Source organism: Oryza glaberrima, chromosome 1 (genome assembly GCF_000147395.1).
Source record: "Oryza glaberrima chromosome 1, OglaRS2, whole genome shotgun sequence".
NCBI lineage: Eukaryota > Viridiplantae > Streptophyta > Magnoliopsida > Poales > Poaceae > Oryza > Oryza glaberrima.
This window is the reverse complement of record NC_068326.1, coordinates 6,663,625-6,677,994: the sequence shown is the minus strand read 5'-3', so window position 1 is coordinate 6,677,994 and position 14,370 is coordinate 6,663,625. Positions and strand designations below refer to the sequence as shown.

General features: G+C 41.4%; 1 protein-coding gene across 1 annotated transcript; it reads right to left on the bottom strand.

The window, feature by feature from the left end:
• Nucleotides 1-3: 3 nt before the first annotated feature.
• LOC127760606 (tRNase Z TRZ3, mitochondrial-like) lies at nt 4-14,120 on the bottom strand. Its single transcript, XM_052284887.1, has 16 exons — nt 13,650-14,120; nt 12,550-12,639; nt 12,236-12,280; nt 12,076-12,130; nt 11,930-11,973; nt 11,425-11,814; nt 10,675-10,940; nt 9,786-9,924; nt 9,652-9,702; nt 8,574-9,058; nt 7,889-8,492; nt 7,200-7,499; nt 2,928-3,686; nt 1,751-1,906; nt 655-1,578; nt 4-464 (listed from the first exon to the last, which is right to left on the bottom strand). The coding sequence occupies exons 1-16, from the start codon at nt 14,064-14,066 to the stop codon at nt 429-431; spliced, it is 4,761 nt and encodes a 1,586-aa protein (XP_052140847.1). The 5' UTR covers nt 14,067-14,120; the 3' UTR covers nt 4-428.
• Between the last annotated feature and the right edge of the window lie 250 nt (nt 14,121-14,370).

Sequence of the window (14,370 nt, the reverse complement as noted above, 5' to 3'; positions counted from 1 at the left end):
TGTGAGCAGTATGGTTCAAGAGGCATCATTATTCCCGTATGGCACCTGTTATTAACGTAGCAAGCTTTACAATTCCCGTCAAAAGAACCAAATATGTTGTTGTACAGCAGCAAAAACAAAATCCCGCCCGAGAACAATCTACAATGTCCGACTCTTTAAAAGAAAATAAAAAGGCAAGGCATCAAAAGAAACTGAGAAGATAAGTACAGCTTATTTCAACATAAAAATCGACATTTGTCTAGATACATGATACAACACAATCCCCCGTCGTGAATTCTTTTCTTTCTTTCTTGGGTCATCTGTTGCAGCACAACATGCAAAACCTGTCCTGAGATTGATCCAGCTAATCGATGGAGTACGAGTGAAGTTTGCGTGAAGCCAAACAAATGCATTGTTGCTACATTCTGAACATACCCATCGCTCTCGGGTTACTTTTTTGAACCACGAGCTGCTGCAAGATGATCCTGAAAGAAAACTAGGACTGTTAACACCAGAGGATGGTGCTTCAGATGTCAAAAACTGAAGTAACATCTTATGCAACTAGCATAGAGCCATAGATTCATACTGCCCACGCATAATGACAGTTGGTAATATTGGCACGTCTATATATGAAATGAAATAAGAATAAATTAGGGACATGATGAAAGCGCATACCGAAACAAAATCAAAAGCTTTAGTTTCATCCTTCTTTGAGTTGCTCATCACAGCAACATGTTGAGGTTGGTTACTTGAATTGAAGATATCAGGAAGCACAGATGCATTTCCGCTGTTCATTGCATTCAAAGACGAATGTCCCAACCCAGCATTGAAATTTCCTAGATTTTGCAGCAGCTGCTGCTGCTGAGCAAGAAGAACACTCATAGCACCATAGTTTAATTGCTGCCCAGCAAATGCTGGATTTAACAGCATCTGTGATGGCAAGTTGTACTGCAAGGGAACCTGCTGTTGCTGATAAAAGCTTTGGCCAAGAATACCAGTCATTGCTGCAGAATTAGCCACATTTGTTGTCTGACTGTTCATGTCAAAGAGCTGTGAAACATTGACAGTATTGTTAGATTCTGTTTTAATCCCAGGCTGAGCTTGGGCAGTTCCATTAAGGTTCAAACCAGCCATCAAATCATTCACGGTTCCTTTATCCTCTACTCTTTCTTGGAAGAATGGCTCAGGGCTGCTGCCAAATATATCTGGCAATTCATTTTTGTTTATTGATGAGCTATCATGCAAGGCTGCTGTTGCCTTTTCTTCTACCGTCATCCCCGAGAATAGGTCGTTAGTATCCTTAGTATCTGCTGTCTCATGGAATGAAACGTCTGCAAATGGATCACCTCCATTACCATTACTGGTGGTGGTACTTATATCAGCAATAGGTTCACCACCCAGAAAATCATCAACCGAAGAAGTAAACGTGCTATTCCCCATTATCCTCTCACTACCTTCCTGAGCTGAATTTTGAGCTCCTGGGTCATCTTGATCCCCTGTATCAATCAAATCAGGCATCTGTGCAGCAGGTACTGTTGTCTTTGTTTCTGAAAAATTATTGCTTCCAGTAGGTTGTTCCCCAACCAGCAGATTTAAGACCTAAGAAAATGGCACGGTTTATTATATAGTAATAATTGGAGGTGGAAATAGCTATAGCCTAGAGAGAGATAGAATCAAAGAGATGCAAAGCATGTATTCTACATAGCAATTTGCAGAAAATAAATGGTGCATTATACAAATTTATTTATTAATGGCTTGCAACTTTACTAACCTTCGAAGCCTTTTCTCTGAGAGAAACCTGCGGAAGCTCACAGCATCTAACAACAGATGCACTGTTCTCACAGAAATATGAAGTAATGATTGAATAAGGATCAGTATCCTGTTTCCTTACAATTGCTTCCAATACACAAATTGCCTTCATGCGAACCTGAAGTAGAACAAATGCATTGAATATTTATGAATATATAAAGTGAAAAGAATGGTGGAAGTGCTTGGTCAAGATAAAATGGTATTATAAATATGATCTAATCATGTATATAAATAATGTGAGATAATATTGTATCAAAAATATAAGAAAAGGTCAGAGAACATCATAGATAATGAATGCACTAATTCTGAACATACTCCGTATTGCTAACCCCTAGTAGAAATAAACCTTATTCCAATGAAAGTTCATGGGGTTATAGGTGAAACCACCATGCAAAACCACTTCAGGGGGTTTTATGGAAGTATTGAGAAGTTAGATGCCTGGTTTTAAAATTCAGATGCTAGGTGGACTTCCATTGATAATTGGAATGTATAACAAGGCAAAACATTTTGATTCCTTTGACCATGTTAAAAGGATATGCTGCCCACTGCCTAATATTTTTTTCAGAACCAGTATGCTGCCTACTGGGTAAATCTTTAAATACGCTAAGACATGTCCTAAACCGCAAAGTAGGGAGGCAGGTGTAAAAGCCCTTAACGAAGCACTTTTAACATGCAAAGAGTTCATGCCGGAACTGTATTTTTCACATGTTATTAATTTATTATTCAAATAAACTATGCTGTCCTGAAAATTGGAAGCTAAGTTAAGCATCAATATGTTTACATACCACTCACTATTATATATACAGCTCTGAACTTTTACCATAAAAAAGTATATGTGAATGGTCACAAGTCAACTCATAAATAGTGTTTTTACTTTTGAAGTTTGAAATCTCAATAAGCACTTGTCAAAATTTGAACAAACATACATATGTTTAAAGTATCTATATATTAGATATCCAAAGTACTTCCATTTGACTGCGGAATAAGAAAAAATATCGATTTGTGCATCAATATACACTAGTCACTTGCCAGAAGCAGTGTAAACCATAATATAGACTAAAGGTACCCCATCCCATAGCCGTACAACTATTGTAACTTGTAAGGTTGAAGTAGATGAACAAAGAACATCGTAAAGTCACCTGCCATAAAGGAGAATTCAATTTGTTCTCAAGGGCACGGCTCAAAGCAACTGCGTCCAATTTGGCAGCTTCTGTTAGAAATATTTGCAGAGCATCTCGAGTTGGTTGCAACCGCACACCACTTGAAGTTGCAATTGTATCTAAAAGTCTCTCTTCACGAGTCTTAACCCCTGTTTGACTTGAACCAGTATCATCAGTTGGTGCAGAACTGGATGGACTAGGACCCCATGAACCAGAACTAACATTCTTTGAAGCACCAGATGAAGAACGGCTCTCGCCTTGAATTTCACTTGGATCATACCTGCCATATTTATCCGTTTCTGTGGTCAGAGACCTACGAAGGTTTGGGCTCTTGTACGGACCACCATTATCATTTGTTATCATTGATGAATGAGAAGCAGCAAAGTTGCTCAAACCCTGTTTAATGGAAGCACTGCCAATGCCCACTACTTCACTTAGCTCACTAAGGAAAGATTTTTTGTCATCTCTTGATGGCTCAAAATTAGTATTTCCAAAACCCTGTATGCGCTTGCCAAGACCTTCTGTTGCAACAGCAGGTTTAGGTTCCTCTGTGGAGAAAATAGCAGCAATGGCATCATTTGCAGTTTCACGGACAGCCTTATTAAGAGAATCCCCTTTCAAGGGGTCAGGGTGTCCCTTGTAGTGAACAAGCTGGCGCATAGCTGCTGAGTGCCGTTGCATTTCCCGCTTGAAATCAGTACCAGACTTCCCAACAGCATATTTAATCAACCGCAAAGCCTGGAAAAGAGCAATTGAAAAGGTTAGTACAGAATTGAAGAACAGAAGCTAGTCTCCTCAATAATTAAACACTACTGTACTTAAATGTTAGACATAAGTTAGGACAGCCTAAAAATTCCATCAAAAACATTAGGGTACATTCTATGATATATGTGGGGGTCACCATGTTTGCAAAAGGTGCAATGTGCCACTGATCAGGACTGACGTGTAACATTCAGTACAAATGCTTAGCAAAGCAAATATTATGCCCATAAGCAGCATTTCCTTTGTGCAGAGAGTCTACTCAGAAGGCTGGTATGAGCTTTACCATTACGAGATCAGGAGTCAGAACGCAACATGCCATGAATGTAAAGCAATTCATTTATAAAATTAAAATTAGTTGTCACAAGTTGAAATCTGAATTCACATTCAAGTTCACTAAACAACCTCAAATGTATGTGTTTGGTTCAGCATTAAACCCTCCCCCCCCCCCCCCCCCCCCCCCCAAAAAAAAAAAAATCCCTTAAATCCAAATCAAAAGTAGACACCATAGTTTACAAAAAAACACCTTCCATTGGTCCATAGCTATAACAATTGTTGTAGTTCATTAGCCACATAAGGCTTCTGCTCTATAAAACAGCATTCACCAAAAACAACCATACAAGCCACTAAGGTCTCAGTCGATATGGAACAGTTACATGCCAGATAGTAGGATGTGGAGAATATTCTCAGCTCTTCAAGAAGCAGTAGGCTAGTTTTAAATTTCAATTGATAGGGACTATGACACATGAATCCATTCTAGCTAATTTGAATCCACGGTAACAGGCCATCAACTCCAGGTGAGCTGTGAGCAAGATATTGTTGCCACCTAGTACTGAAGAACAAAAATATATAGCCAGTTTCTCCCTTACACCTTCACCAAGGCACTGCTCTTTTATGCTAGGGGCTGTGGCGCACAACCAATAACCATTTCATTCAACAACTGCAATTCCCTACTTTCGCCGTTTCCCTTATTAAACCCACATCCAGAAGGCCAAAACAGAACTATATCTTCGACAGCCTCTTCTCCCCTCAACTGATCGGCAATCCAGGAGGCAGGCATGAACTCAAAACAATCACACAAATCATCAGTCACCCACTCAAATCACTCCCCGGATACGTGCGCCATCCTTCGACCATCCAGAGTTCGACAAGAACCGTGGCCACAGAACTAATCATCATCATCATCAATGAGAACACAAGAACACCAATCCATAAGTACTCAATCGATCGATCGATCGATCCACCTCGCCGCCACCCACCTAATACCCTCGCACCCGAGATCACACAAGGGGAGAGAGAGAGAGGAGGAGAAGGGGAACCTTCTGCTTGACGACGGGGCTCTTGTTGTCGAGTCGCTTGAGGACGAAGTCAGCGACCTCCTTGACGACGCTGGCGTCGGAGGCGCGGAGGAGCTCGCAGATCTCCTCGAGCTTGTAGACGGGGGCCACCTTGTCGTCGTCCGCCGTGACGCCGTCCACCATCCGCGACCTCCAGTACGACTCCACCGCCCGCCTGCTCTGATCCATCGCTGCGCCCCTCCGATCGGAGACGGCGAAACCCTAGCGGGGGGAGACCGAGCTGCCGAGGCCGCCGCGGCAACGGCGGATCTGAGAGGGGCGGCGGTGGACCGGGTCTAGGAGAGGAGAGGGGGGAGGGGAGGTGGGCGGCGCGGGTGAGCGGCACGTGCGGCGGGGTGGATGGAAGCTTCTAGTGGCGGGTCGGGGTCAGGTCGGGGAAGGGAAGGGCGGGGTGGTTAACGCGATAACCGTTTCGCTTTCCTTCGTGACGACGGGAGGGGAGGGGAGGGGAGGGGCCAAGAGTGAGGCTGAGGCTGAGAGGGGTAATGCGGCAAAACCCGAGATTCTGCTACTAGTCGCACTGGAAAGTTTCGTGTCACTTTTCTGCCACCGTGTTCAAAATCAAACTTTTCAAAGGTTATGTATAGATCACGTCAAAAATAAAAGTCTGGTTAAAATTAGAACGATGTGACGGAAATGCCGAAAGTTTGTGCGGGTAAGTTTTGATGTCATGGAAAAGTTAGAAGTTTGAAGAAAAACTTTGGATCTAAACACGGCCAAAATTGTAAATCATTTCGGTAGAACTTGCTATCATAGGTTCAAGTCTCCGACGTAACTTTTTTGATCCCAAAGATGTGGATAGAGCAAAGTTTCGTGTCGGTTGTAATGGTTGGGTTTTGGGCGATCTTGATTGTAGTTTCTTTATTGGCCTAGCGGTGGCTGGTCACGATTAGCGATGGCCGGTTCGGTGCTAGCTTTTCTCTTATGTCTATGTGTTGATGTTATCGGTACGTGGATGGTGGTATTCTTTTTTCGTTTTCCTTGTTACGACATTACATGATTATAATCTTGTAATTTTTTTCTGCTTTATCATTATGAACTTCACACTATCTAGTGCGAGTCATTAAAAAAAGTCTCGACATAACGTTAGTGCTTATATTTATGGTTAATTAGAATATTTGACTTAATACCAATGTTTGTATTTACGGGTAATGCTTTGTACTTACTGCTAATTGTTCTTTTTAGTTTAGTTGTCATGTGCATCAACAACGAGATATCGACAATAATTTCACCAATCTGTATGGGCATCAACAGCCCCTCAATTTATATTGTCTCAATCTATATAGGCGTGCTTATAGAGACAAGTGTCGCGAGTACTTTTGCAATACTCTCCTCTACTAGTTTTAAATCTCTTACATACCACTTGATATGGATCCTCTCTGCGGTTCATTATAGTTGTGAGTAGCATAGTAGATTGATGCCACAAACAGTGACATTTTGTTGTTATACTATTTTTGCAGTAGCGATCGAGATGGTCACCGCAGAGCAAATGGTGCACAAATGGGTAAACTAATGTGGAGGATCCCATTTCCTAAGATTGTCGGTTTCCTGCAAATGGAAATTCATCGCACACCCAGTTAAAGCCTGGGACAAAGCCACTGGGATTTTTAAGTTGAAATTTAAGGACCTTTTAAAATCAAAGACTTCTTCAGTCCAGTATTTTTAACTAAACAAACAAATTCAAGAATTTAAAACTGAAAGTGTATCTTCAATTTAAAATTGGGGTTTGGATGGTGCCTTGATGAGTGAGAAACGTGGAACATATGTGAGGCTGAAATGGGACTCACTCTGTGAAACACTGAAACCCCAAGTAGTAACATTAACATGACACGTAATTGAACGCATCATCTGTAACGGCAAAGCCTTAACTGTCCATCAAAATACTAAATTAGAAGGGCAGGTCGCACGCTTGCTTTTCAACGCACACGAGACTTGCAAATTGCCGACAATGCTTATTGCACAAGACAGCGCCAAAAATTGACAGTACAGCTATTCTAGTATCTGAATGCAGGGTGGTTGGCCTCACTAGTAACATATCGCATGGATGGCGCTGTCTACAATTGGATTCTCAGGTCAAAAATCATTCTATTTAAAATGTTGTACACTATTCTATCTTATATCAGTACTACATAACAGCCTCCTGGATCTCATCAGATTCGTCAACCACCATCTCATCTTTGAACAAGAGCTTCAGGTGAGGAAGAACCTTTGGCAGTACTGGCAAGTCCGCCAGATTCACACTCATCAGGTCGAACGCAATGCAAGTCTTTTGCATATCAACCTCATCAAAAACTGGGATTTTAGGGTATCTTTGGCTAAAGTGGGTCAAGATTATACGGTATGCTCCGGCTGATGTGCCTACTGCTATGGCCTCCTTTGTTGTACTATGGTTCCTCGCGATCGCCTCATCCTTCATACTGTCCTCAAATGTTGCCTGGAGAAACGAGTATTGCACAGTTTAGACACGCAATACCATTATTGCCATTAACTAGTGATTAATATCATCAATAATTAGAAGAGAACATTCTGCAGCTAACAGTATACAAAAACATGCAAGGTTAGTTGGTGATGCACTTGGCCAGTTGTCGTCCACATCAATTGGAGAGTGAAATATTTTACTACAGGACACTAGGACAGACAGAAAAAACAGAACTGATAACTCAAATAATATATTGAACTTTTGGAAACCACCTTGGAGCATAAGCAGTGATGGCAAGCACTCAAAAGGGAGGAATATAGAATCATAGCCACCATGGAAATGGCAGTGGATATCAAGTTGGTAATAATGGAATTAGTTGTCCAAAAGATTTATGTTCATCTTACCTCATGTATTAGTACAGTGGCATCTCTGGACGCATCTACAAGAGCTGGGCAGGGCCTCGTGTCACCTGAATAAACAACCTTCCATCCTGGAATAGCTTTTCCAGCACTGCTCACCTTCTCCTTGGCTCTCAGAACAACTCCAAACGCCTGTGGACAGTGCAGAACTGGGACACTGTAAAGAACTTCCAAACCTGATTCATGTAGGACATCTTTCAAATTAGTTAGAGCTGTAGTATCTCTTGGACTTGCAGGCTTCCGGCTGTAGTTCTCCATTTTACTTCCAGGAGCAAATATAGTGCTTCCAAGTTGAGATGTGGCAGATTCAGTAGCATTGCCACTGAGAAAAGCCTCTATACTAGGCTTTAAAGTCTGCCTGCAGTCTAGGAACTGCATATCAAGATCTTCGAGTGTTGAATATGCATTTAGAAATCTTTCAAGTGGTCTTGGTCCAATAACAAGTAAGGGCTTGTGAGGTACCCCTTTTAACAATTTAGACCTCAAAGCAAGAACTCTAGCTACACCTGTGTGGTGATCAGCATGAATATGGGAAATCCAAATACACTTCAAACTTTTCACAGCATCATCAGCACCACTTACACCAAACCTATAAAGAGAAAGTGTCATGACGACAAATATGAAATAACATGCATTTCTCAATTACCTAAAGAAGTATGTAAGAACTAACCTTCTTTTCAATTGCCCTAAGGTTCCTTCACCGCAATCAAGAAGTATACCTCCTTGTGTAAACAGGTTAATATATATGGAACTTACGTTCCGATATTTTGAAGGTTGGGATGAACCTGTACCCAAAAAGGTAATTTCCATATCTTCTCTTGTTGCATTCTCCACACAGCAAGGGATATCAGGAGTGTCCTTTGGGTGCTTTCTCCAGCCACTTGCTCTCAATGGAGTGCCATCTTGTAACTTGCCTGAATTACTATTTTCGTCTACAAAATTACAAACAGAGGAATTCTCAGTAATCCATGGTTCTTCAACCATGAGCATATGCTTGCCAACTGAATTACTTTGCCAGAACTTGCTAATCTGTTCAGGAACTTCTTTAATCTCTGGGATCTCCGACAAGAGCTCATCTACAATATCTCCATAAGTAGTAAGGCTTGGTATAGACGATCTGTCCAGCCCCAGTTGAGCATATGGACGCAGATGAAACTGAAAAGGAGAACCCACTAATGTAATAAACGGCATTGCACTGAACTAAAGAAAGTTTAACCAGCAACTGGTCACATAGATGATGCAAAATTCTTATGATTTATTTATCTCTCCTTCCTCCTGTCAGCTTCATTTTTATGTAGTATCTTTCATGAGAAGAATTTCTCCTTCTCAGCTTCTAGATTGTAATTGTGTGCCATAGCATGGCGTGGAAAATAATTGCAAGGTGCATATATTCAAGCCCATGCTCAGAGAATATAAGCAAGACCAGAACTAACGTAGGGCAAAAAGTAACTGTCTGTGCAAAGATCATCAAGAAATAATGACCAAGACATTCGTCACAGCAGGTTATTTTACAATTGCATTGCATAGAAGGGAAAATCCTAGTCATGCTGCTTTAAAAAGATTGGTATAGTGTGGTAGGTTGACACGTTAAGTTTCGAGACATAAACTATCAGTTGAATTTTCACATCCATATTTGAAACCATTTTCATCACAAAGTCCAGACATACAAATACCAGATAGATTAACAGAAACGCTCGCGTGGTAAGTGCTAACAGGGAAATACAGTATGGTTATAGAGTTAGCCATACCTTTAGAAGATTAGCCGCTGACACACTTTCACAGGCTTGCAATGAAGAAACCTAAAAGTGGTAAGAAAATTTCATGTATATAAGCAGAATGCATTTTTATATTATCTGGTATTATGTATCTTACTGGAAGCTACCTTATTCTTCTCTGAATCAACATCATTTATAGGTTCCACAGGCCAAAATCCAGAGGATGGGAAGAGATGAGGGCATACAAAATGAAGACGTGATGATATCCTTGCACTACCCTTCAGGATAGGAATTTCCATGTTTTTACTGCACATAGGAGGAAAAAGTCCCATCACATGACCAAATATTAGAACTGGATCATTACAAACAAGATGGCAGTATTTGTAGTGGTTTCTGCCGCGCAGATCCTACTATATGCAGATGCACCACACTTGTGTTCACTCATCCATGTGTCAGCAATCCATGTGCCCAGTTGGTAGCAACAACTGTACATGAGAACGCTAAAACAGCATAAAAGTGAGCACACGTGGCAAAAACACCACAAATATCATCACATGGATTGGATTTAAGCCAGATTTAAAAAGTTAGACAATGTTAAGTGAATGATTTAAGCATTTAGGTTGAAAAATTAACCTCTGGTGATAACTGAGGGTTCCAAAATCCTAAAACAGATATTATACAATAATAAAATTAATAAAATGGTGTTTTACCGAGGTGGAATATTATCAAGAAGTACCTTACAAGTTACAATTTTCCGTAGCAAAATCAAGCAAAACTTCACTAATTATCAATTAGGAACTGACGAAGATAATACAGTGACAAAGTAAAACTTCACAATATGCAATCACGACGTATAAATTCATTCCTGGAAGTTACAGATAAATTCCACCAAGTTAAACATTTCTACAATATGGAATTTCTCACTTCTTTTGTAAAAAAAAGCTAACTTCAGATTTACTAACAACAATAGTTTTAACCTAAGTTCAAACTAGAAAAGCCAATAATTGGGGCTGCATGAAAAGCATACATAAAACAGTGAACAGAACTGAATCTTACATTTCATGCCCTGCCATGATATGCTGTGTGGCACCAAATTTTCTCATCCAGTTCTGATAATCGAGAGCTTCAGTCACAGAAGATGGGCCCAAGTGGATTACACAATTTACTTTCTTGGGACTCCCTGCTTGCTCAGAAGAATCTTCATAAAAGCGTATAAGAGATTGCAGGGAAAATAGTTCGTGCATATGATATTTTGTAGGGCAATCCACCAAAAGTACAGTAGGTCCAGGAATCGACGGGCCAAGAACATCACTTGGATGAACCTAGAAATTGGCAAACTAAATGAGCTGTACACAAGAAATTTTCATCCAGTTATCTTGTGCGTGCAATTTATATCTGAAGTAATATCAAAAGCTTAAATTACAGAAAAAAAATTAAATTACGTTATCAAGGAAAGGACAGAAGATAGTCAAGCGGCACTACTTAATTTAGTATTTAACAACTTTAAAGACTAATAAAATTTAATTTAGTATTTAACATCTTTAAAGACTAATAAAATATTACATCAGCAATCTATTCATGAAAATATATAGTGCCACCCCATCCACAGATGAATCACTGAACAGCGGACTCAACAGCCTCCAAAAGAAAAAGTTAGGTTCCCAACGGGCAGCACTGATCTACCTGGTGGCATAGGCTCAAGCTTGAATCAATGAAAAAAAACATTGTAAACAAATACATGAAAGAATATTATTTATAATCCTACAAATAGATTACAGTTTAAATATCTCATTATTCAGTACTAACCATTTTATCGAATGCATCAGACTGCACAGAGTTCCCGAGCTGAAGTTCACGATATTTTGGTCCAGGCTTGAGACCAAGGGCAGCAGCCTTAGCAGGGTCAAACTTTCCTTTAAGTTCTGGCAGTTCACATGCATAAATGATAGCAGTATCGCCAGGCTTCAAGTTGGAGTCATTCAAGCAACTGGCTTCTTTATTGTATCTGGGTTTGACAAACATTGCGGATATTCGAACTACTTCATCATCAACAATGACAGTAGCATCTTTAGATTGGGAAGAAGATACATTTTGTTCCACACCAAAGCTATGTGTGTGAAGCATTGCTCTATTTGGGATAAAGGATCTCATTGCACTAGCTAAAAAATCTAGGTCAGAAGGGCCCCATATATTCACCTATGTTGCAGATAAAAGGGAACAATACAATCAGTATGCAGAAAAGGTATAACAGGATGAGTTGGCAATTAGGTAGTACTGAAAAGAAGGGAATGATGAAATCATGTGATCTCACCGACATGCCCTCTTCTCCTATGCCTGCCAGAGTCAGAACCAGTCCTACAAAAATGAAAAGAAGGAACAGAAACAATTATGTCATAGATATAATCACAGTTCAGCAAATAATGACAGTAGTTCAGTACATAGAGTGATCAAATTTACCTGGAAGGCCCCCTGCAGTTTCTGAGCATACACGAGTCAAAAATATGTGGTCAATCTGGGAGGTGGGGAATCAACATTTAAGCAAGTTGCTGGTTTACAAACACAATCAAACAAGGATAAAAGAAATATGATCAATGCATTGGCGAGAAGGACCTCATACCTTTGATAACTTTATCTTGTGTTCAGTACAGAAACGCTGAAGACCCTATCAGACAGCAAGGTTGTTATTTAGCACATTAAGTTCACCAAAATAAGACATGACAAACTGGTTAAGGATGATAAAATTAGATAAATAAAATACAGAGCAATACACACAAAAAAGCAGGACAAACAGAACTCAATAGACCTGAGCTACAAATTTGCCCCTAAGGTTTAGGAACAACTTGTGCACTTAAGAAGCACATTAATTAAAAACATAAGTATGTTTTAGAGAGAGAGAGAGAGTGATCAAATAAATACAAGTGCTGCAGATACCTCGCCAGCATTAAATATAAACCTCTGTTTGTCAAAGAAGAGTAAAATGGAAGGTGAAGTATCTTGTGTGTCCATTCCTGTACCAAGTATCTGCACAGCAAGAAGCCAAGAACGAAGGGGTAAGATCACTGGCAAAGGCATTTGTCCCTGTTCCCATGAGTTGATCTAAGTGAGGGGGTTGATTAACTGAACAACTATCTCTGAGGGGGGTGACATAAAAAGTCAAAAACAGCTGGAATGATTGCATTCTAGGCCTCTAGGGGTGCTTATACCTAGTTTTCTCACTCTTACTAAACTAGCTCGATTTGATCGCTTGCTTTGCCAGCCAGCAACTGAAGCATCCACAAGACCCTGACAACATAGTATTTTTGGTCTTCAACAGGTAAAGGAAACCCAGAATATACACCCTACAAGTGATTATCAACATCGTTATCATCAGAGCATTGATGTTCTGAATCATTTCTACCAATTTGGTAGCGGGTGGCATTAATATGTATATCCTCCGATGAACTTTGGCATCGTGACAAAATTTATTATTTTATAATTTTCTTAGCACGCAGGTAATAAGCGAACGATGGTTTAAAGTTTGGTTCAGATGCTATACCCCCTTTAAACCTAAGTAAGACATCTATAGCAATCAATTTGGGACAACATTTTAGCCTATGCCCACAGTTAGGTCAGCAGAAAGGAGACACATGCACATTCTTACAAAGCAAAGAAAATTATAACCGGCATGCTGAAACCCAAGGCAAAAGATATCGCGCCATACTCCAATAGGGCATGTTTTGTATCCCAAGTAAGCCCAGGAATTAAATGTGCTTGCTAAGTCATGAAGTAAACCAACATGCACAATCGCCATCAAAGGATTGTAGCAGGTACTAACCTTGTGCTAAAAGGCATATATATATAATCATATTATCATTTTGTTGCTCGACATCGTTCGCGTCTTAGGAAACAAAATGTATGTAGCATAAAAAAAGCAGGCAATCCCCGCTTTAATCGAGCTGAACTGAAAGCTAGGCGCAAAGCAGAGCGGCTTAATAACGAGACCATCGGGAATGTGGCGTGGTGTGGGGGGAGAAATCGGCAAAATCCCTCACCTGTACGTAGCAGATGGTGTTGATGGGGTTGAGCTTGCGGCTCTTGAGCTCCATGCTCCTGCCCTTCCTCCCGTCCTTCCCCTCCGCGCGCGTCTTGTTGAACGCCACCTCCGCCTCCCCTCCCCCTCCCCCTCCCCCTCCTCCGCCGCCCATCTTCTCCTTGCTCCTCTTCCCGAGCGTGCTGTTCCCGCGTCGGAGGAGGTGGTTGTGGTGGCCGCGGCGACCTCCTCCTCCTGCCTGGCCGCCGCGGTAGGCGAGGGCGCGGAGGCACGCGGCGCGAGGGGAGGGGGAGGGGGAGGAGGAGGAGGAGGAGGAGAAGAGGCGGCGGGAGAGGTGGAGGAGCGGGGCCGGGGTGGCGGCGGCTAGGGTTTGGGAGAGCGGGAGGAGGCGGCGGAGAGGGGAGGGCAGTTGCGGCATGGCTTCCTCCTCCTCTCTTCTCAGGGGTTTAAGGGCGGAGGCCTCATGCCGAAGCGAGGGACGGAGCTCCCGGATGGATTACGGGGGGGAGCAGCAGGGCAACGGGGGTGAGGGGCATTTTCGTCATTTGCTCCAGATCTAGCTCATCTCCATGTACATGTAGGCCCGTTTGGCACGGCTATGTCGCTACAGTTTCTCCCATAATCAGAAGTTCCCTAAACAAATTTAGTTTTTGTCCAGATTCTTTGAAGATGTAGTTGTATAATCCAGAAAATGAACTAGAAGCCAGAAGCTGAGAAACCCA

Bases quoted from the DNA above. Each gene is read 5' to 3' on its own strand.
- LOC127760606 (XM_052284887.1), bottom strand. From the start codon at position 14,066: ATGCCGCAACTGCCCTCCCCTCTCCGCCGCCTCCTCCCGCTCTCCCAA. The intron at 12,281-12,549 runs GTATCTGCAGCA...GCTGTCTGATAG, and splicing joins TTATATTTAATGCTGGCGAG to GGTCTTCAGCGTTTCTGTAC. The intron at 12,131-12,235 runs GTATGAGGTCCT...CCCACCTCCCAG, and splicing joins ACAAGATAAAGTTATCAAAG to ATTGACCACATATTTTTGAC.